The sequence below is a fragment of the Macaca nemestrina genome, chromosome 1, assembly GCF_043159975.1.
Source record: "Macaca nemestrina isolate mMacNem1 chromosome 1, mMacNem.hap1, whole genome shotgun sequence".
Taxonomy (NCBI): domain Eukaryota; kingdom Metazoa; phylum Chordata; class Mammalia; order Primates; family Cercopithecidae; genus Macaca; species Macaca nemestrina.
The window spans coordinates 200,675,200-200,699,170 of NC_092125.1; the positions used below are offsets into that span (position 1 = coordinate 200,675,200).

Sequence of the window (23,971 nt, forward strand, 5' to 3'; positions counted from 1 at the left end):
GGAGCCACACTGCCAGCCTCTGCCTCTTACTAGCTGTAAACCGTGGTTGCAAGTGGCTTTACCTTTCTCTGCCTCAGTTTCCTCATCTGTTGCATAGAGACATTGCGGTGAACTGCATGAAACTGCTGTTTTTCTAAGTCAAAACGGTCCCGTGTTCCACCTAATACCAACAGCACACACCTCACAGGCTGCTGGGAGTACAATGAACACTGGTGAACAGACATGGGCGCTCCGACTGCAGCTAGCTGCCACCATCACCATCATCATCACCATCTTCTAGGCCTTCCCACCCCAGACGGTCTGTCCTTCTCTTGCTTCCTACACACATACTCCCTCCGCATGTGCGGTTCCCTCTTCCTGTCCCATTTCCCTGGTTTGCTGCCAACCTTTCCTTGCGTTTCGGCTCTTACCCCTCAAATCTGGTCGTTCTCTGGGTTCCCAAAGAATCTCAGGATTTCCAAAGTTCTATATTGGGAACCTAACTTTCCTGGTGAGCCCCATGGGACAGTGACACGCTCCTGTCGTGTCCACTGCGGGGAGAAGGGTCCTTCCAGTACCGGGTCGTTGGAACTCCAGTGCTGTGGCTCGTCGGGGCCATCCCCACCACCCCAAGCTTTGCGCCCTACCCCCAAGCCCTGCCCGCCCTGCTCTCACCTAGCAGGGTCCCATCCTCACCAAGTCCCCTCTACGCCCGCCCCCTCCCACCCAGTCCTCCCCGGCCCCGCCCACTCGCCGGCCCCGCCCGCGCCGCCTACCTGTGACGGTGCTGGTGGCCGGCCGCGCGTGCAGCGCCACGTCGGGCTGCGGCACCGCCTGCGGATGCAGCCCCGGCACCTGCTGCAGCTTGGGCAGCGACATGACGGCCTGGCTGCTCTCCGCGGGCGCCGGCGGCACTAGCAGCGGCTGCTGCGACGAGGCCGACGTGGGCGGCAGGTGAGGCGGCCTGATCTTCTCCGCCATCAGCTGCTCCTTGATCTTGTTAATCAGGACCAGGTTGTCCAGCTGCGGGCGTAAGACGACGGGCTGAGGAGGTCTGGACCGCGTCCCGCGCCTTCCCCAGGCCCGCTGGTCCACCCGCGCCCCTCGCTCCTAACCCCTCGCCCCACAAGGCACAGCCAAAACCCAGGGCGAAGCGAAGCAGCTCCAAGGAGGGTAGGGCATCCGGAGGGACAACATCAGTCTTACCTGGCTGGGCATGGTGGGAGGAGGGGGCCAGAAGTAGGGGTTGTTAAATCGAGGCTCGGCCATCCTGCGGGAAGAGAGCGACTGTCACCGGGAAGAGAGCCCTCCCCACAGACTGGGGCGAGCACCCCTTAGCTGCGCCCACTCAAGTCGGGGCCAGTGTCTGGGATCCATGTCCCCATGGGTCCCCCAGCCTCACAGCACAGCAGGCCTCCCACCTGGCCCAGGGAGTCACATCTCCAGGCTGAAAAACCTGGAATTGGGTGACACCCCCCACCTTAGTGGGCCCCACAGGGCAAACGTCACATCCAGACTGGAGTACTCTCGACCAGCTCCCACCCCTGTCACCCCAATGCTGGCCAACCAATCTCCATCCCCCAGGAGGGCCCCAGGCTGCTGTGCCAACCCCATGCGTTCCACACAGAAGGGCCCCCGAGTCCAGAGACAAACTGGGGCGGACTGGAGCAAATTTGTAAATGCCCATCCCTGATCCCTGCCCTTCTGCCCCCTGTCCCTTTGAGTACAGACATCCTTCTCAAAATCAGGGGGCAACATGGGGTCACCAGATATAGCCTTTCTGAGGGGCAGTTTGGCAGGACAATTTACAGTGACCCAAATGATTATTGCCTTTTGACTCAAGAAACTGTACTTCTGGAAAGTTAACAGGCCACGTGTGGTTGTTCAATGCCATGTGCAACACCTGGCCCACGACGATGTGGACGAGAACGCTGTGGTCACGGAGGGGCCGAAGAGGCCTGAAGCTAGGGCAGTCTGGGGCTCTTTGGTAAAAGTGTGTGACAGACTGGTGGCCCTCACCTCTGGCAAGTTCCATGGCAGGCCTGTGCGGTTAGAAGGCCTTTTCAACCAGGGCAGTATGAAGGATGGGCCTTCAGGGCTATCTCAGTCTTCCAGAAGGTTTGTCTTCCTGCGACCCTAGAGTAAGTCAAGAAGTGACTTACAGGGACCATGCCTCACAGAGGGTTTCCATTAAGCCTTGCTCCCTGTCAAGTTTCTCTTATCTCTCTCTTATGGAAATCACTTGCCTAACTGGTATCGTTGCTTAAATGAAATTGTTTATTTTGACAGGAAAGACCAAAATGAAGCACTTTCAACCTCTGTTCCTCATCCTATGAGCGTGAAAAGCCCCTATTGGAATGGTAGCTATAAGGTTTCGAGAGAAAACCCTCGATAAGGACACGATCTAATCTCAATATTTTAAGAAAGAAATTTTAGATGAATTATCTCTTGTGATCTTTACTTGAAAGCAGGCACAAGAGGTATTATTATACCATTTATCAGTGAAGAAACTGAGGCTCAGAGAGAAGGGAAGGAGGAAACCTGTCCTAGGCCACAAGGCGAAGGTGCCACAGTCAAAATTAGAAATCAGATTTGCTCAAGCTGGTTCCTCTGGGGAATTTGCTTTGCAAACCCTAGTCTTTGGTAGAGCAAATGCCCATATGCAAATGGCTCAATATCTATAGGCAAACATCCTTACCCCTCACTCCCAGCCTGAGGGCCAGTTTGGGTTGGAGCACCCTCCTGAGGCGGCTGGGGCAGCTCCTGCCCTCGATCAGCCCTCCTGCTCCTCCACCCACAGGCACCAAGATGCCCTTCCCTCTGCCCACCCATCCCTTACAGCCCAACACAAGAAGTACTTCCTGCCTGGAGTTCTCCCTGAATGCTCCAGACCCCTGGGACTTCTCCTTTCCCAGAACAAACTCAAAACAATAATTACAGTGAGGAGGCTGCAAGTTACCAAGTGCCTCTCTTGTGCCAGGCACAATGACACTGAAAGGCAGGTAGGTACTCTTATCATTCCCATTTTACAACTCAGGACACTGAATTCAGAGAGGTGGAGTGACTTATTCAAGGTCACACAGCAAGTAAGCAGAGAGCTGAGATTCCCACTCTAATCCGCCTGACTCCAAAGTCTAGTTCATCAGTCCCTTACCTATTCAGGGGAATGACAAAGCATCCTGACCACAGGCTTGTGAATAAGCCCTACCTTAGGATGACATGGCTGCGACCCCACAGGTGAGCACTTGCTCACACAGCAGTCTCAGGACCTGTCCCAACCCTGCTGTTGTCCACAGGGAGAAATATGGAGGCGACTGAGATGTAAAGCCAGGGTAAAGAGGCTCCACGGCTAGGGGCAGGGAGCATGGACATTGGATACACCTGTCTTGTTCATCTGGGTATCCCCAGCACCGAGGCCCAAAGGTTATCAATAATGTGAGTTGCATAATGAAATGAATAAATGAAGTAATAATAATCAGAATGATTTTAAAGACAATCCCATACAATTATCTAGCACTGCTCACAGTTTACAAAGCTCTTCTGTGCCCACCAACATTCTCATTAGAACCTCAGGAGGATGGCAAGCAAGGAAGAATTTTCACTCTCATTTCACGGAGGAAGAAATGAGGGCACCAGGAGGGAGGCACCTTGCTCAGGCCACATGCATGAGAAACAGGAAGCAGCACGGTGCTGTGATGCTGGATGCTAGCTCTCTAAGCCTCAGGTTTCCTCCTCTGTAAAATGGGGTGAAACAGGCTACCTTGCCTCACTCCAGCCCCGGCCCAGGACTCTGCCCACTGCACCTCGCTGCTTCTCAGACAGTTCTAGGAGATCCGTCTTTTCCTCCTCTTCAGTTCAGTTCAGTGCCAAGTTCAGAGCCACTACACTGGTCAGGGGGCCATGGGAAGAGGGGGCCTTGCCCAGGGTACCACAGCTGGCATAGAACATCCTCTCTGCCACTTATCAGACCCCTGGTCAGGCAGGGGCCACCTCTCACCCTAGTTGGGCCCCAGATCACTTCATCTGATCCACACCACCTCTGCCTGATTTCTCTGCATCCTTTTCTGGCTGGTTCTAAGTAATGATTCAGTCAGTGACCCTAGTCCTGGTGTCCACCTACTGTGTGACAGGCACAGGGAAGACAGGGCAGGGGCCAAACATTTCCTGAGCTCTTCCTGCGTGTCACACGCATTGCATCTCATGTGAGACTCCCAACATGCCTTTGAGGTGGGTATCCCCTGTGCAGCCCTGGGACCTGGACAAGAGGGTGGGCCCTGGCGAGAGGTGAGGGAGGAAGGTAGCCAGGGCCAGGCCAAGCCATTCAGATCTTGCCTAAGGGAGGGGCTTGAAGCCAGAAAGAGATATGGTCAGATGTGTGTTCAGGACAGAGGGACAAGGCAGAAGGACATTCTTGGAAGAGGTCACAGCTTGAGCAAAGGCGTGGAGATGTGAAAGCACAAGGCAGGCTTGGGATAGTGAACAGCACCCACGGGCACTAAAGAGAGCTGCAGAGCAGAGAGGTGGGGAGACACAGGGCACTGAATGCCACGCTAAGATGTTGGGTTGGAATGCTGGTGGTGAGAAGGCGGCAGGAAGCATGCTGGGCCAGGGGAGCAGTGACGCGGAGGTGACTATCTGAGGACCTGGTGAGGGCTGGGGGTGGAGACAGAGCAGCCACCCGGGGGTTGAGTGTGCATGCTAGAATGGGCAGAGGAAACACGCTGGTGGCCAGGCCTCAAGCACGACAAAAGCCAAGACTCTCTACTGTCAGCCCCAAGACACGGGGCTGATCCTCGCAGGGGAGCAAATGTCATTTTGTTTCTCTTATTCTAAAAGGTGAAAAACAGCGGATGGACGGATGCATGAAACACCCCTTCCAAAATACGGCCTGCTGATGGCAGCTGGCCCATCTATCAATCTGTCCATCCATTCATACTGGACAAATCCTCTGGGCCAAACTGGGACCAGTGCTGGGGAGCCTTAGCCAACTGGAAAGAACTCGGCCCTCCCCGAGCCCCAAGCTAAGTGGAGGAAGCAGACAAGTGGCCCACAAGCTTCTGCAAAGAACTCCGACCTATGAGACTACCTACACAGCACAGTAGCCGCCCTGAGGTCAGAGCTTATGGGCCACATTCCAGTCCTGTCCTCCATGGCCTCCCTGCCACCTGGCCCCTCGGAGAAGGCCTGTGTGCCATGACACCTGGCTCCTCACTTTCTCAGCCTCCTTTATAGTCCCTAGCCTCTCTTCCCCACCAATTCAGCTCCTCAGGATAGAGTGGGAGCTCCCTCTCTCCCACCAGCCTCAGTTCCTGGATGGCCCAACCATTTTAGAATCTAAAGACCAGCCAAGCCCGAAGTCCCCACCTCCAGCTAGGCCTCTCCCTGACAGTCCCTTTGGCCGACTCCTGGGCTGCTCAGACTCTGCGGGCCTGAGCTGAACTTCGTCTTTCCCTATGCCATGCACCTGGTCTGGTCATCCCCCCCTCACAGTGGGACATCCCCATCTGCCCAGATGCTCCTGCAGACACACAGTGATCTACCGCACACCTGCCCAGATGCTCCTGCAGACACACAGTGATCTACCGCACATCTGCCCAGATGCTCCTGCAGACACACAGTGATCTACCGCACTTGCCCTCCCTCCCCACCCACCTCAGACCCATCTCAGCCATGTCTTCAGGATTCCAGTTCCAAAGTCTCTCTCAAGCCCACCCACTCTTCTCCAACAGTCCCAGCCACTGTTGCCTCACCGGGACTGTGGAACAGCCCGCTCTGTTTACAGCCCGACATACCCGGATCCCAATGTTGACTCCAACTCACCAGCTGTGTGATCTTGGGCAAGGCACTTGCTCCTACCCCCCATGGAAGGGATTAGCAGCCCAGAGCCAGGGACCTGACCCAGCCTGGAGAGGATCAGGGAGGACTTCCCAGGGGAGGTGATGCCTGCCTTGGGTCTTAAAGGATGAGTGGGAGTTAGCTAGGCAGAGGAGGGGTGGGAGCATTCCCAGCAGAAGCAACAGCTTGAGCAAAGGCCCCCCAGGCGAGGAGCCCAACAGTGTGTGAGGGGAGCCACGAATGTTCGGTGTTGCCTGGCAGATGGGAGATGAGGCTGGAACCAGCAGCTGGGGCCAGACCTAAAAGGCTGCTCCCTGATTCCTAGGCCTGAAGGCTAGACTTGAAGCAGTAGGTGATGGGACAGAATCTGTGGTTGAGAAAGGCCCCTCTGAGTGCCTAGTGTAGAGGGGACTAGAAAGGCCAGGAGAAGAGGCAGCGGGAAGCCCCTGGGGAGCAGAGCAGAGAGGCAGGGGCTGCACCTGGGCCAGGGAGGAGGGCGGCCTAAGAGGCCTGGAGCTAGAGGCCAAGGAAGCATGCAAAGTACCCCCCACAGTGGAGCCCAGGGGGCCCACTGTATACCAATGCTGACAAACACAGCCATAGGAACATGCGGACAGACAGCACCAAACCCAGACACACATGACAGATACAGACCTGTGGCCCCAAACATGGACTGATGGGGACCCAGCAGCTGCCGTGAGGAGGAACCCACAGCCACCACGACACAGGAGGCCACTACAGGAGGGTAAGCACACACCTCCCCCAGGGCAGACCCAGAGCGGGGCAGTAGGAGCACTCAGGGAAGAACACAATGCTTTAATCCCCCAAAGAACAAACCCTCATTGACAGAGTGCAACCTGGAATCACAAGCTCCTTACCTAGAGTGTCCTTTCCCACTTGGTGAACTTCTACTCATCCTTCAAGACCCAGCTCAAGTGTTCCCTCTTCTACGGAGCTTTCCCTGAACCCCCAGCCAGTCACTTCCTCTGTGTTCCCAACAGCACCTTGTATATGGGAATAACAATAACAATAATAACAATAATAATAGTAATAAAGTGCCAGCTACCATTGATTTTAACATCTATGTGTTGAATATGTCATGATTCATGTCACTGAATCTTCCCAATGACTCTGTGAGATGCACAATTAACAGAAGAAAGTGCAGCACAGAGAGATCGACCAACTTGCCCCAAATCACACAGCTAGTAAGTGATGGAGTTAGGATGCCCAGCACTGAGCCAGCACTACAGGGCCAACTGCACTCCAGGGCAGTTATATTTTCCCGGGCGTCCTCCCCACCAGACTTCAAACTCTTCACAAGTAGGGTTGGTGCTCATTCATTTCTGCCAGCCTCTAGCCCAAGGTGGCCACTTCCTATGGACTGGGGACTGTGTCAGGATATTTTACAGCCATTATTTTACTCTCACAATAGACCTATTGTACAGATGAGGAAACTGAGGTCCAGAGAGGTTAAGCAAGTTGCCTTAGGTCACAGAGCTGAGTCTGAACTTGAAACTCGGTCTGTTTATCACCCTGTCCCAGAAGGGTGTCTCTGAGGCCAGCCCAGCAAGTTCCACAGAGGGGAACTGAGGGAGGGGGTACTGAGGAAGGGGTACATCAGGTGCCAGGCCCTGCCACCTGGAGACTTTCAGACCTAGACAAATGGACACAAAGAGGACAGGCAGCCCAGGAGGAATGTCACGAGACTCACCCACTGCAAGGCAGAGGGGTTCAGTAAGGCAACTTATGGCCACCCCCCACCTCCCACCCCAGCCCAACACACAGACATTAAAAAGTGAGATTTGCTTGGCTGGGCTGGGCATGGTTCATGCCTATAATCCCAGCACTTTGGGAGGCTGAGGCAGGAGAATCGCTTAAGCCCAGGAGTTTGAGGCTGCAGTGAGCCATGATCACACCACTGCACTCAAGCCTGGGTGACAGAGTGAGAACCTGTCTTTAAAAAGAAAAGACTTTGCCCAGACCCCATGGCCACATGGGAACTAGCTCCTCACAAAGCAAATGCGAGAGAGCAGGACCCAAAACTGTCCGGATACTATGATTACAAAGGAGGCAAAAATAAAAACCTGCGTCAGAAAAAGAAAGCTTCAGGGAGCCACACCCAGAGGGAGGCTGGGAGCAAGGCAGGAGGCAGCTGGGGCCAATCTTGGTCTTTGTCTTTGTTTCTCTGATTTCCAAATTCTCTGTAATGCTGTTCCGTTTCTTAACAAAAACAATAAATTTATTCTTAAAAAATGAACGAAAGTAGTTGGTAGCCCAGTGCGGGGAACAGATGGAGGGTCCAGAGGCATGGGGCAGTGGGAGGTCAGCGTCAGCTGCTGGTGGGCAGGCAGTTGACTGTTGCACGCCAGGCCCTGCACAGCCCCAGCCTCAAAGCGCGCATGACTTGGAGGGTGGGTGTCAGGAAGGGCTACCTGGAAGAGGTGGCATTCCATCTGCACCATGAAGCTGATTAGGATCCTACAGGGTGGGGAGAGAAGAGGGTCTGTACCACCTCCCCTGCCCTGATACAGGCCCCCTTCAGCTCTGGCCTCAGCTATTGTAAGAGCCTCCTCACAGGTTCCCCCCCTCCTCCATCCTCCACTCCATTACTGCAGTCACTGTAATTTTAATAAAATAAAAGATCCCAACCCTGCCCTTCTTAGGACCCTCCATAGCTCCCTACTTCCCTCCAGACAATGTCTGGATTGCTTAAGCCTTACGTGTGCAGCCCCTGCCGATCTCTCTGGCTGTTCCACTTTGCACTGCACAGCCAGACTGAGCATCTCCCAGTTCCCCCAGGGCTCTGCTTCCCTTCTCACCTTCCACAGGCTGCATCCTCTCCCTGGTATTCTCTGCCCTCCCCATGTCACTAGTGAATTCCAATGCATCCCTCAGGCCACAGCTTACAGGCCACCTCTTCCTGGAAGCAATCGGGGACTACTCTGCCTCCATGCCCGGGCTGCACTGCGTGCTCTCCTCACTGCTCCCTTTGTACCCTGCATTTCCATCATCAGAACCTCTCTCACCCCATGTTCTGTCTGTTTGCTCATCCATCTCTGCTGCCAGACATGCGCTCCGTTGGGGAGGGATCATGGCTGGATCATTTATCTTTTAAACCCTGCACAGTATCTGACAAAGGTTTGGATTAATTAATCAATTACTTAATAATCAGGTGGGGGGAACTGCAAGGGCTGTGGCCCGGATAGAAGGAAGCCCCCTCCCCCTCCTCCGAGTCCCCTCCACCCACTCTGGCACTGTGCTGTCCCTCTCTGTTACACTGTTCACTATTTCCTGTATCTAAGTCCTGTCTTCCTAATTGACCCAAGAAGGGGCTATGTATGTTCTCTAAAGACTAGCCGATCCAAAAAGGATGTTAACAGCTAATAAACACAGAAAATGATTCTGCTTCCATAGCAGTGAAAATTCAGTGAGTTTAACCTATCAAAATAGCAGTAAGAAATAAGGAAATGCTAACACCCAATACTGGTGAGGGTATGGTGAAATTGGCACGCTCATGTATTATTGGTGGGAGTGTAAATTGTAACAATCATTTCTGAAAACAATCTGGCATGAATTTGTCAAGAGCTCTAAAAATGTCCAAACTTCCTGGCCTAGTGATCCCATTCTTGGTCATCCATCCCTAGAAAAATAGAGAAAAAGTTATATGTACAAAGCTGTTTGCATCAGTGGTTTTTTACAACAGCAAAAACCTGGAACAGCCGAAATTTTAAATAGGTTCTGTGTAAGTCATGTTACTTGGTGACACAGTCTATGGTCGTTAATAACAGCTAATGTTACTGGCCTTGTAATGACTCATTTAACACTCACATTGGCCTGTCAGGAACTGAAGGCACAGAGAGATCAGTAAATTTGCCCAAAGTCAAGCAGTTAAGTGTAGGATTTGAATACAGACAATCAGGCCCTAAAGCCCATCCTCTCCACCCTGACACTGGATCCATTAAAAGGAAGGATTGAAACCACTCTGCAGTCATTTAAAAAACACTTGTGATGGGGGGAAATGGGAAGATTTTTTAAAAACTGCATGTATAGATAGAGCAAGGATATCTATATGAAAACTGGGTGCTGAGAGAAAAGAGGGGAAGAAACACCAAAAGGCTAACAGTGGTGATGTTTCTGGCTTGGAGCAGGGGCAGAGATGAGGTGGGTTTTTACTTATTTCATATCCCTGTTTTCTAATTTTTCTCCATGTCACAGCTAATGGGGCAATAGGCCTGGAAGAGTATTGTTATGTGACTTTTTAAGGGAATATTTTTAATAAAACCAAAAGTTAAGCAAGGTATGACAAAGCAAGATACCCCAAACTCCAGCCCACAGCCCCACATAGGATTCTGGCCTAAGGCCCTGCAAGTTTACCCAGGAGAGTGGGGCTCAGGGAGGGACAGGGGCCTGCTCAAAGTCCCACAGCAAAAGCCTCCAGCCCCACCCATGACAGCAGTGGGTGGGGGAGAGCAGACACGAAGGGACTCCTGGTCCCATCCGGGGCCCCAGCAGGGAGGACCAAGCTGAAGGAGAGCCTGCCCAGGGCACTAAGTCTACCGCTTAAAATCCTTCTTGGATTCCCATCACTTTTGGGGTACAGTTCAAACTCCACAGTCTGACGCTCAGGCTTTCACCAAGAAGGTCCCCTGGCCACACTCATCTCATCAGGTGTGCCCCTTGGCACCATCCCTCCAGCATCAGGGCCCCCAGAACAAGGTGACCTGATGAGCCACGGCTCTGCACAGGCTGAGCCCCTCCACCTGGGGGCCATACCTCCCAGCTGGAACCCTGCCTTCAAAACTCTGCTCAGCTGGCACTGCCTTGGGGAACTGTCTGGTTATCTGGTTATTTGTCCAGTCCCTCAAGTAGACTGTGGGCTCCCCAAAAGCAGGGCTTGGTCTGGTTCTTAGTTACAACCCCTACCCCAGCATAGCCCTACAGCTCACCCAGGTCTCCACTCCTGTCTCAACTTAAAGGTCACTTTTGATGTTTCCCACATAGGAATTGGGCTACCCTGGTATACACTCCCATGGTCCTCTGCCTTCTCCCTGTCCCACCTTTGTATTAATACCACGCCTCTAAATATGCCTTAGGCCTGTCTCCCCATCAGCCATCACTGCTGCAGCCCCAGAGCCCAGCGCCAGCCATGCAGTAGGGCCTCAAGTGTCTAGTATACACTGGGTACTCAACAGATGTTCACTGAGGGAATTGATGAGGAGGGGTTTTTCCACGCGAGCCGTAAAGACGTGGGAGTTTACCAGGAGAGCCATTGCGGCAGAAGGGCAGCGTGTGCAGAGGCTGGAAAACTGTTAACTCCCTGGGACAGTAAAGGTTTCTCAAACATAATCCCTGTCCCCAGAGAGGGGCAACAGCTACTGCTGCAGTCGGGCTGGGAGGGAAGGGAGGGTAGTGGCAGCATCCTCAGGAGGGTGAACTCATCTCACTGTGGGAAGAACAGACTTCAGGCAGGTGGGACTTACTGAAGGGGGAAGGGGAAATTGCAAGAGGGAGATGCCAGAGAGCATGGCAGGTGGCAAGAACTGCACGTGCAAAGGCCCCGAGGCAGGAAAGCACACGGCATCACGTGGGTCAGGGGTATAGCGCAGGAATTCACAAGGGAAGAAGGGTGGGGTGGCTGGAGCCATTCGTAAAGGACTAGAGTTCCAGGCTAAGGTGCTCTGGTGAAAGAACATGGAAGGGGACGTGGGAGGTCCCTGAGCAAGGGAGGGCCATGGCCAAGGTCTTCAATGGATAAGCTGTTATGCGGCCAGAAGGATGGCCTGGAGGGAATAAGCAGATGGTCTAGGAGAGGGAAACTGTGGCTTCCCATCTTTCAGGCTCCTGAGACATGCTCGAAGTTTGCCTCCCATGGCCCCTCTGCCCTCTGCCACTCCATGCAGCTAGAACCCTGAGCCGCAGATGCTGCACCCCACCCCACCCTCAAGACCTTGGCTAGGCCTGGCCAGCCCCAGAAACACACTCCTGGGAACTTCCTTCCCTGGAAGGAAAGAGGCTCCCAGGGTCCTGGATCCAATTAGGCTGGGTTTCCGCAGCCCCATGGGGCTGGGAAGGGCTGTTTTCGTTGTGACGGCAGGGTTGATCAGAGCCGGAGGGTTTGCTGTCTGTGCCCAGGTCAGTGGGAGCTGGGAGCCTGCCCCTTCCCCTCACTGGCACTCCCCCTCCCCAACACCCTCACCCTCTTGGCCCCCCATTCCCACCTCCAGCTACCCAGAGACACCCAGGGTGGTTGACCCTCTCTAGTAGCCTCAGTGCCCTCATCTAGGGAAGGGGCCATGACACCCTCTCAGTTCTGAGAGAATGTTCTACAGGCTTGGAACACACCCCCCTCCCTACTTCTGTTTCTCCTGGGGACCCCCAGCTCCTATCCCCACAGGGAACTCCTTCTGCTGGCATGAAATGATGATGCTAATAATAATAGTTGCTTCCTCCATGCTAGGCACCTTAAGATACTTTACAAGCATTTCTCACTCTGGCTCCTAACGACCCCATGAGGTAGATGCTGTGAGTGTTTTGAAATATAACATATATTCAGAAAGATGCTTAGAACATGAACAAACAGCTTAATGACTTATAAAGCAAGTATCAGGAGACTTAAGAAGCCCTCACCCCGGGTCCTTTCTCAATTTCAGTCCCCATGTGTCCTCCAAGCTTCTCTGGTCATCACTTCATTGGGGTCAGGAATGAGGCTCAGAGAGGTAACTCACCTGCCCAAGGCCATGCATCTGGTGCAGGCAGAGGTAACAGAACACTCTGGCAAGTCCATTTTCTCTCTGGGCCTCCTTTTCTGCCTCTGTAAGGTGAAGGGGTTCAACCAAATCATAGCCTGGGCTCCTGGACCCTTAAAGGGGAATGTGACAGCTCGAGGGTTAAAAGTCTGGATTCTGGAGGCAGATAGTCCCAGCCCAGGCCCTTGGGATTGTTACCAACATCTCCAAGCCTCAATTTTCTCATCTGTAAACTGGGGATGATCATGGTATCTCCATGGGTTGTACGGAGGACTAAGTGAGCTAATATGGATAAAATCTTTCGAACACTGCCTGGCACACAGTGAGGACTCCTGAACAGTCAGCTGCCGTTGCTGTTGCTAGGTTCTCCAAGGCCTAAGGGAGTTTTTCCCAACATTCCAAAGACCCACATGGAAATCTGACCAGCCAGTGATGCCATCTGGGGGGTGGGGAGTGGCAGTAGCTCTGGGCGGCCTTCAGGACCCACAGGGACCATTCTTTTGACTGGCAAAGATCCAGGTCTGAGATTCACTGAAAACAGGAAAGCCAACTGCTGGGCCCTGGCTCTGGCCCGGCCCCCAGGAGCTTCTGAGACAGGTCTCAGGGGTCCTGGACAGGGAACCCCTGGCAGGTAGTCAAGCCTGCTTCCCTGCTATATCCCAGGACCTCCAGGGCAGGCAGCCTGTGGGGCAGGCTAAATAGGCCTCCAGCTGGGGTGCAGGCCAGCAGACAGAGCGGCCCCACGCGGGCCACAGCAGCAAAGGGAGGGCTGGGCTGGGCTGGGGAGAGAAAGGAGTGGGGAGGGTATGGGGTGGACAAATGGCTCTGGGGGAACAGGCCAGGGAAGACTGGCTACAGGCCCCACCAGACTCAGCCTCACCTGCTGCCTCATCCCCTGCACCTTCCCTAGGTCCCAGTGCCACCACCATCTCCTTGTCCCTGGATTTCTCACCTCGGGGCCTCCACCCAGGCCGTTCCCTCTGCCTCTCCCCCATCATCAGTCATCATAGTGACCAAAATCTCTAATCTTAATCATCATGTGGCCAGGCACCATGGCTCATGCGTGTTATCCCAGCACTTTGGGAGGCTGAGGTGGGTGATCACCTGAGGTCAGGAGTTTGACACCAGCTTGACCAACATGGCAAAACCCCATCTCTACTAAAAATACAAAAATTAGCCGGGTATGGTGGCACACGCCTGTAATCCCAGCTACTCTGGAGGCTGAGGCAGGAGAATTGCTTAAGCCTGGGAGGTGGAGGTTGCAGTGAGCCAAGACTGTGCACTGCAGTCCAGACTGGGTGACAGAGACTCCATCTCAAAAAAAAAAAAAAAATCATCATCATTTGTGTGATCTTTTTTACAGTGCCTGTCTACCTCCGCTAGGGCAGGGACCTATATACATCAGTTTTCCTCCCCACTATCCCCAGCATCTAGCACAAGGCCTGGATATAGTAAACGCTCAAGAAATACTAGTGAATGAAGGCAGGAGATGGAAATGAGCTGCCGGCTCCATCATTTCCAGCGGATCTAGGCCAGGTGTGGGTGCAGGCGTGAGTGCAAGGGTGTGTATGAGACATGCTGCGCAAGGCCTAGAATTTGAGGCTATCTTATCTCAAGTGTAAACGAGTGTGCGCATGCAAGACTCATCTACATGTAAAAACACACGTGTGCACAAGGAGGCCTGAGTGAGCAGAGCTGTGTTCAGATGAACACCATGCGTGTGGGAGAATGTGCAGATATCAAGCATGTGGCTGAGTGCTGTTTCCCAGGAGAGTGCACTTTGGTATGTGGTCCTACCAGTGGCAAGAGAGCATGCATGTGCTCCTGTGTGATGTGTATACCGTGTGTGCATGCACACTCCAGCAGACATGCTTCCTGAACTCCTGGCTCCTAGGGGTCCAGTTTAGGACATCTGCGGTGGTATTTCTGAAATAGCAGAGGAGTGCTCCACATTGGCAAGGATGGTGCAGGAGGTAGGGTCGGGGTGGTCATGGAAAAGCCAATAGTGTGAATATGTATGAATGTATTTGAGTGTGTTGAAGGGTTGTGCCCCCTCTCAGGCAGGTGCACCCCCACAGAGCCGCAGAACCTGGAATGGCTGCCTAGACTGTCCCCTTAAGAATCCTAAAGCTGGCCGGGCGCGGTGGCTCACACCTGTAATCCCAGCGCTTTGGGAGGCCGAGGCGGGCGGATCACGAGGTCAGGAGATCGAGACCATCCTGGCTAACTACGGTGAAACCCCGTCTCTACTAAAAATACAAAAAAAAATTAGCTGGGTGTGGTGGCAGGCGCCTGTAGTCCCAGCTACTCGGGAGGTTGAGGCAGGAGAAAGGCGTGAACCCGGGAGGCGGAGCTTACAGTGAGCAGAGATCACACTATTGCACTCCAGCCTAGGCAACAGAGCGAGATTTCATCTCAAAAAAAAAAAAAAAAGAATCCTAAAGCCTTCGCCCAAAGTTCAGAAAGGGACCCAGATGGTGGAGACCCCACCAACGGTATCCTTGTGGCCACATGGATGAGGCAGGGAACAAAGCAGGACCTCTTAGGCCCCAAAGTCAAATTCCTCGGCCTTCCCTACACACCTTATCCACTAAAGACACTATTCAGCCACCTCCCCCAAATTCCAGCCACCTCCAAAGCCTAGTTCCAGCCCCGGTTCTAGAAAGCCATCCCCATCACCATGGCCCCAACCCACTCTCAATGCAGCTGGCTTCCTCAATCTCCCCCCAAGTGCCAGGTGCACCCTGTGCATCCAAAAATGTTGCCCCCATTGTACAGGGGTTGCTTCTCCACTAGAGAAGGAGCAGCTGTCCCATCGAGTGCTTTCCCCTGCCTTTGAACCCCAAAGCAGATACTGTGGCAGCCTGTTGGCCTCTGGGGAGCAGACAGAGATGCACATGGCCTTGGACAAGGCCTGCTCCTCTCCCTTCCTACTTCAATTTCCCCAACGGGTAGAACGAAGTTTGGCTAGATAATCTGGGACATCCACCTCGCTCCTAATAGTGCATGATTTTAGACCTCACATGATTCTCCAAGAATTGCACGTATAAATGTCATCAGATACACACTTTATTGGAGAGATAACAGTGTCTCCTTTTCCTGAGTACACCCAGCCTGACCAATTACCCCGGATGAGTGCCGAGCACCCGGCTAGAGAGAGAGGAACTCAGAAATCCTGAGGGTTCATGTGGTCTTTGTGCATCAATTCATTCATTCTTACATTCAACAATGCACTGAGGCTGTCTGCCTTTCTTCCTACAACCCAGTGGGAAGAAAGAGGCTACTGAAACCAGGAATCCACAAGGTCAAAGGCACTGGGAAACCATGACACTAACATCACTTCCCAGGTGTTACACACAAGGGAGGTGCAGCACTTTACACATTGTAAAGAAGAAAATCTTACTAGCGATGAGAACTTTCTGACAACAGGAAGCTAGGTGGCTGGTTAGGAGGGAGCTCACTGGAGGGGGGTTTAGGCACAGACCAGAGGCCCTTTTGACAAGGGGGTGGGAAAGGGATTCCTGCTCTGTGCAAGGGTCAAGTGAGGTTGGGCTTCCCCTCAACAGTTGAGGGATTCTAAGGAGTCCCAGAGTGCTAGGTTCAAATCCTAGCAACTGCTCCATGATACCTAAGTATCTCTGTGCCTCAGCTTCCTCACCTGTAACTATGTTAATATTTATAAAGGCTTTTAGAACATGGCGTGGCACAAATTGAGCACTCTGTGATGCTAAATAAGGCAGTGAAAGTCCACTTTGTAAGATTCTAAACCTAAGACTGGATCATGCTATCATGCTAAGATTCCAAGTGTCAAAGGTTCTGAGCTGGAAAGCTTCTCAGATGCTAAAGCTCTGAGATTGGAAGAGACTTGGATTCTTAGATTCCATGATTTAATCATCTCATTATTTCCTAACAACAGCCCTGAGTCTCCGGGAGGGAGAAGGAGAAGACAGCCCTCGGTGTAACTTTATCTCCCAGGCAATGCGCTGCCACACCTGGACTTCCTAGCATTTCCTCACCTCTACAAAAGCCCCAGCCACGCCACACCAGAACCACCTGCTCACTCACACGCATGGCGCTTCAGCATGTTCTAGTGGTGTAGACAGGCAAGAAGTGTGAATAAATACATGAGAGGGTTTCAGATACTGGTGAGAGCCACAAGAGAAAAGAAAAAGCGGCTGATGTGAGAGAGTGAGAGTAGGAAGCTATTTTAGAGCAAGTGATCCAAGCAGACCCTCTGAGGAGGTAACATTCAAGTAGAAACCTGTGAAACAAGAAGGTGCCAGTCATGTAAACACTCAGGGAAAAGCTGTCCTGGTGGGGAAATGTGCAAAGGCCCTGCCACCAGGCTTTGTGAATTCAAGGTGCGGAACGAAACTAGTGTGTGGCTGGAGGTGGCGATGGAATGCGGGGAGCCAAGGTTGAGAGGTGGGCAGAGCCTGGACTATTAAGGGCCTTGTAGGTCCAGAAAGTACTTCGGATATTTTGTCTTCTAAATGTCTAGGAAACATTAGAAGAGTTTCAGCAGGGGAATGACAAAGCAGACCAGGGCTTGCAGGGTGCCCAGGTCATGTGCCTCATTCTGAAACCACCATCGCCATTCTCAAAATCATCGCAGGGCCTAGGACAGTAATCAGCAATCCTTGCTGATTACTCAGTGGGTACATACTGAGCTCCCACCACATGCCTGGCCAAGACGGGGAGACATGTCATACACTGTCTTGATATCACTCCCAACAACCCATGAGAGATTCACAGAAAGTACCCCATTTTAGGGTTGAGGAAACTGAGGCTCAGAAAGGGAAAGAATGTGCTCAAAGTCACAGAAGCCATGTGACACAATGGGACCTAATCTCAGGACCCAGGTCTACCACTATGAAGGTTTATGGGACTCCTTTGGTGTTTTCAAGACTTCCATTCTCTGAGAGCCCTCCCCTGGGGACTCATGGAGGTGCCCAGCGAACACTGCCCTGGCTAGTGCTTCATGCACCTGCAGTCTCACCCCTTCTTCCTTGTTGGCTTTAGAGCCCTGGAGGACTACACTTGTATCTCACATGTCTGTGCAGTGTGGGCTGGGTGAGCTAAGGACTGCATAGAAGACCAGATGGGTAGATTACTGAGATGACTAACCAATAAACTAATTAATGGATAATGAAAAAATAAAGGAATGATCTGGCAACAAATGAATGAATAAAATAGCCCGTGGCAGAAGAAGGAACGAATGGCTCCTCATTTTACAGAGGGACAAGGCAGAAAAGTGTCTGCCCAGGGAAGGGCTAGGGCCAGCCTGGCTTCAGACCCACTCCCCACCTCACCCACACATCTGCTTCCTCCTTTCCATGTGGGACCAGCTTGCCTCCGTCCCCAAGCCTGCAGATAGCCTATTCCTTAGTCCCTGGGACAAGTTCATGTCTCCATGGAGCACTGGCTGTTATTCCATGACACCATCACCAGCACCACCACCCACTAGCAATTCCTGCCATCCTGGAGCCCATGCAGCCTGGGAATGGGAAGAGAGGCTCATTGTCCCTCTGAGTGTCACAGAGGAAGGGAGGCAGGAGATCAAGGTCCGGTTCTGAGACCCAAATCACTGACTTCTAGCCAGCGGCTTCCCCTCTCTGGGCCCAGGTGACCTCCTGACATCTAAGCCTTTTCAGCTCTGACATTCTTTGGGTGGGGTGGGCCTCTGGATTTTTACACAGTCACTGGATTCAGCAGAAAAATTAGCCCAAAACCTAGAAGAGTCCTTCCCACAAGCACCAAAGTCCACCTGGAGAAAGACCCGACGAGGAGCCTGCAGGCCTGAGTTTAAGCCTCCTCTGCCACTGTTCAACCTCTCTGAGTCTTGTTTTCCTTATAATGAGGTTCATAATCCCCACTAGGACAATTTAACCCCAACTGAGTTTCTGCGAGAACCTGATGTGATAACCACCACACCATACTGTGCAAACTGTAAAGTTCAATTCTCTCAGGGAGGATTATTATGGCAGGGGGTAGGAGGGGGTGAAAGGATCATGCTGTCCCATTCTAGTCCAGTTCTGTTCAAAACAGATCTTCCAGGGGTCCAGGCCCCCCATGGAGAACAGTGGAGGGAGCCTAGCAGTGGAAGCCTTAATACCCAGGTCCCGGGTTCAGTCTCCTTCTACCTGGTAGCGTGACTTCGGGCAAGTCACTTCCTCTCTCTGGACCTCAGTTCCTCCATCTAAAAATCACCTGACTTGGTACCCTCTGGCCAAGGCATGCCAAGTTCCACAGCCCTGAACCCCTAACCCCAGCTTTCAACCCCCAACTCTGTCTTCTGGGAGCTCACTCTGTCTAGTGGATCCAGCACACAAACCAGGAGTGACACTAGAAGGGTCTCCCCTCCAAGAAATGCTGGAGTAGGGGACAGATGAGAGGCCAGGCCCAACACTGCCCCCAGTGCCTTGGACAGCGCCAGTCATTCACCCCAGACCTTGTGGGCCTGGCCTTCAGATCCCCCTCGGCAGCCTGCGGAGCCAGCAGGCCCTGACCTGTCCAGCAAGATACTTCAGGAACTTAACCGAAGTCCAAAGTGCTTCTACCTCCAGGGCGTAGGGCAGGAGTGGCAGAAAGGAATAAGAGCATACCACAGGAGTGAGGCTCACACCGAGGGGGACTAGCAAACCAGATTACCTTTCCTGCCCCTCCCCTCAGACAGGACCCACTGGGCTGCCCGCCTGCACCCAACCAAAAGTTCATCATAGGGTGGGGTTGGGGAGGCATTACCACCAGCTGCCACCTCTGGGGGCAGGAGGACCACCAGGTTGGGGAGGGGGCTCTCCAACTGCAAAGGGCCAAGCTCACTTGCCTCAGGGTCCAAGGGTCACCCCAGGGCCTAGGCAGGATTCCAGCCTACATGGGGGGTCCTGGCCACCCATGAAGGAGACAGGCCCACTGCCACACACACAGCTCCCAAAGGTTCCACACTGCTCGAGGACAGGGTGGTGGGACAGCAGGATTATTTCCTCATGCTAGGGGTCTTTGCTGGAAATCCTGGGCCCACTCTGAGCCCCTCTTGCCGGTCCTCTCCCCCAGATCTGAGGATCTAGCTCCTTACAATGCCATGTTTATAGAGCCCCTTCCAAAAAATGTTTCCCAGTTCCCCCAAAACTCCCATCCCTAACCCTCCACATCTGCCCCCCCTTCGGCCCCCCATCCCGCGCAGCTCTGAGGAAACCGGCAGTTAACTTTTCCCAAAAATCCTGCAAAGGCAGCTGGCTGGGGGAGAAATGGGCCTCGAGATCCTTTCGCGGCATTTCACCGCCTTCCAAAAAAAAAGAAAGAAAGAAAGAGAAGCAAAGCAAAGCAAACTTTCGGAGTTAACTTTAAATTCCCAGCCCTCCCCCCGCCCAAATCGCCCGGCAGCTTCCCCTTTTTTTTTTTCTTTAAAGTGCAATTGCATTGTGTCTCACCTCCCCGAAAGGCTCGCGGCTCTCTCCAAAGAAAAGGAAAAAAGCCAACCCTTCGGGTGCCCCCTCTGCTTCCAGCCGCCTCTCCCACATTCTCAGACAGTTTTATTAAAATTTTCAGACAAAAGAAAAACAAAAATGGCAGCCTGGCTTATTTTTAAAACAGGACAGGGACGCCATATTCTGCAGATCTGCAAAAAAAGGGAGAAATCCGGCACTGGCCGCTCCACCGGGCCGGCTGCAAAGTGCGCGAACCGCGCCGTTTGCAATCCGTTTATTTGCATTAAGCCCCATGAATCATTGTTTACCGGAGAATTGCAGCAGGGTTTGAATAGCCCGGCTTAAGAAAACACACACACGCGCGCGCACACACACACACACGCACACACACTCGGAGACCAGCCCCAGACACGCCGCGGGAGACACTTCCTACCCCGCGCGCCCCGCCGCCGCCGCCGCCGCTCCGGGCCGGGCCCGAGGCGCAGGCGGCCCCGGGCCCTCGGAGCGCCCCGGCCCGCGCTGACAGCGCCCGCGCCCCGGCCCGGCCCCCGCCCGCAACTCGGCGCAACTTTCCCGCGGGCAGGCGCCCGCCGCCGCTGGGCCCGCTCCCCGCGCGCCCCGGGCCCGCACGGACCTGGCTGTACTGGCGGCGCCTCCGGGACGCGGCCGCAGCCCCGCGCCCGGCGGCCCGAGCAGGGCCGGGCTGGGGCTCCGGCTCAGGCTCCGGGCTCGGGCTCCGGCTCCGGCTCCGGCTCCGGCTCGCTGCGGAGCCGCGCGCAAACCTTCCGGGTCGCCTGCTGTTCACTTCTGGGTTCTGCAAGCGCCGAGGCGGCGGCGGCGGCGGCGGCGGGAGGCTGGGTCTGCAGCGCCGCGCGGCCCCCCGTGCGCTCGGCGAGCCCCCGCGCCAGGCGCCCGGCTCCGGGGGGGCCGCGTCGGGCCCCCGCCTCTCCGGCTGCGCAGCCCGTCCGGCCCCGGGGCCTCCCGCGAGTGGGCAGCGCCGGGCGCTGGCGACTGCGCGCGAGGGGAGGGGGCCGGGCGGGGGGCGGGGGCGGGCCGCGCGCTGGGGTCCCCGCTCGGGCCCCGGGGCCTCGTCTCGCGCTCACCGCCGCCGCCGCCGCCGCTGCCGCCGCCTGGCAAAGTTGCGCTGCGCCCCCCCGCTCGCTCCGCGCCGGAGGCAGAGCCACAAAGGAACTCCTCGCCCCCACTCCGCCCCCCTGAGCCGCGCGGGGAGGGCACCGGCGCCCGGCCCTAGGACAGCCCCTTCCCCAGCGCGGGGGCTCCCGGGGCCCCGGCGGCCGCGGCCATTGTCCCGCCCAGGCCCGGCGGCTGCCTCGCCACCCCACTCCCGGGTGATGGCGGGCTGGGTACATGGGCCTGGCGGGCCACGGCCCTGACCAGGCCGAGCCCGTGCGGTGCCAGGCTGCCCCTGGGGGTCTCCCTCGAAGACGGCCGCCTGGAGGGGACCCCCGGAATGGACCCTCACCCCTGATAACAAACGACCGTGCTCAAAATCCAGGCCGATTTTTTTTAAGACGAGGACATAGGGGTGGGGAGTAGAAGTTTGCACAGGCCCAGCCACCCCTCCCTCGCCCTAGGCCGAATCCCCAATGGATGGGGCGGCCTGAAGCTGGCAGCGGCTCTTCTCGTAGAGTCTATCAGAGGTGGCACCGGCTGTCCCCCGGCTCCAGACCTCAGAGCCATCTGTATGACTCCTCCTCCCGCCTCACCCTCCCCAGCCAATCAGTCACCAAGTCCTCCTGATTCGGCCTCCCGAGCTGTGTCAGCTTCCAAACTTCACTTCTACCTGAAGAGGCAGCCGGTTCCCGGATCCCTTCACTGGCTTAGATTTCTATGACATCCACCACCACCCGACCGCTGGGCCAGGATGGATGAGGGCCGGCCCTGCCCTCAGGGAGCGCACAGTCCCCAGGCAAGGGCACACAGATAAACAATCATCTGCCGGTGTTTGTCCTCCAGGAAGCATTTCCAAATTCAGTAAATATTCATAAAGGACCTACTAAACATCAGACACTGTGCTGGTTGGCTGGGAGCATAGCAATTAAAAAACTGGATGATGCCCCTGCCCTCACCAAGATTCTATTCTAGCACAGGATGGCAAACACTGTGGGCAACTGGAAGACAGGGCCCATAGGGGCTGCTTGTTCTCAAGCCCCAAGCACAGTGCCTGGCACAGAGCAGAGGCACAAGAAACCTGTGTGGCTTGAATTAGTTGGAATGTTAAAGCATGGCGGGAGGCCACTTTTTTTCCCAGAGAGGTGGAGAGGGCTTCAGAAATTGGCTCTGGGGTGAGCGAGGTGGGGAAGAAAGGAAGGCCTTCCAGTTTCCAGAAATGATGATAATCAAAGGACCAACCCATTGTTGAGAAATTCAATGAGATAATAAATTAATAAACGGGGAAAGAAGAGACAAATTGCCTGTGCAGAAGAATTCCAAATAATTTATGTAGACACTCAGGGAGGGGGAGCATCACTCCCTACTCCTTAGGAGTAGGCTGCAGATAGTGACGTCCTCCCCAAGCGCACAGTATGGAAAGGGAGGGGAAAGGAGTAACTTTACGGAGAGAGACTTGATGACTGCTACTCAGACAAGTGATCAAGGCCAAGATCAACAGCCACAAATCATGCTGATATGTGCTTGATACCGTGATGAAAATGACACTTTACCTTTGTGGTCTTCCTCCCAATAACCCATAACCCCAGCCTTGTGAGAAAAACAGACTCCAATAGTGGGCTATCCAACAGAATTGCTGGCTGACCAGTACCCCTCAAAACTATCAAGGTCATCCAAATCAAGGAAAAGTCCGAGAAACCGTCACAGCCAGAGGAGCCTAACGACACGGCCAGGCGCAGTGGCTCACGCATGTAATTCCAGCACTTTGGGAGGCCAAGGCGGGCGGATCACCCAGTCAGAGTTTGAGACCAGCCTGACCAACATGGTGAAACCCCATCTCTACTAAAAATACAATAAAACTAGCCGGGCGAGGTGGCGGGCGCCTGTAGTCCCAGCTACTCGGGAGGCTGAGGCAGGAGAATGGCGTAAACTCAGGAGGCGGAGCTTGCAGTGAGCCGAGATCCGGCCACTGCACTCCAGCCCGGGCGACAGAGCGAGACTCCGTCTCAAAAAAAAAAAAAACACACACAAAAAACAGGCCGGGCGCGGTGGCTCAAGCCTGTAATCCCAGCACTTTGGGAGGCCGAGACGGGTGGATCACGAGGTCAGGAGATCGAGACCATCCTGGCTAACACGGTGAAACCCCGTCTCTACTAAAAAAATACAAAAAAAAAAAAAAAACTAGCCGGGCGAGGTGGCGGGCGCCTGTAGTCCCAGCTACTCGGGAGGCTGAGGCAGGAGAATGGCGTGAACCCGGGAGGCGGAGCTTGCAGTGAGCTGAGATCCGGCCACCACACTCCAGCCTGGGTGACAGAGCGAGACTCCGTCTCAAGAAAAAAAAAAAAAAAAAAAAAAAAATTAGCGGGCATGGTGGCGCGTGCCTATAGTCCCAGCTACTCAGGAGGCTGAGGCAGAAGAATCGCTTGAACTCCAGAGGCGGAAGTTGCAGTGAACTGAGATGGCGCCACTGCACTCCAGCCTGGGCAACAAGAGCGAAACTCTGCCCCCACCCCCCCAAAAAAGACAAAAGACAGACAACTACTAAATGTAAAAGACATTAGGTAAAAACAGTCTAAATAAACTATGGAATTTAGTTATTAATAACAATAATGTATCAAGGAAAGTATATACCAAGAATTGTAACAAATTATAACAAATAGTAACATAAGGTATTACTCATAGGAAAATTAGAGGAGGTATATGGGAACTCTCTGTAATATCGTCTCAATTTTTCTATAAATCTAAAAATGTTCTAAAAAATAAAGTCTACTATAAATTTTAAGATTAATACCTTTAATTAATTAAGGCTTTAATTAATTTTAAAAGGTATTAATCATGGCATTGCTGAGCGGT

The 23,971-nt window shown here is 54.0% G+C and overlaps 1 protein-coding gene across 6 annotated transcripts in view; it reads right to left on the reverse strand.

Moving 5' to 3' along the window:
• The window catches only part of LOC105494669 (zinc finger protein 362), a 40,243-nt gene extending 19,424 nt beyond the window's left edge, over positions 1-20,819 (reverse strand). The window contains exons 1-4 of one of the 6 annotated variants that reach the window (XM_071096521.1): positions 20,622-20,819; positions 6,693-6,818; positions 1,186-1,249; positions 756-1,002 (exon numbers count right to left, since the gene is read on the reverse strand). In XM_071096521.1, the coding sequence (XP_070952622.1) occupies positions 756-1,002; positions 1,186-1,249; positions 6,693-6,730 (349 nt within the window). In that variant the 5' untranslated portion in view covers positions 6,731-6,818; positions 20,622-20,819. Of the gene's footprint in view, positions 1-755; positions 1,003-1,185; positions 1,250-1,998; positions 2,116-6,692; positions 11,951-12,539; positions 19,664-20,621 lie in introns of those variants that run through there. The other 5 variants (XM_011763318.3, XM_071096523.1, XM_071096524.1 and 2 more) reach the window with 5 other exon arrangements.
• Positions 20,820-23,971: the final 3,152 nt, after the last annotated feature.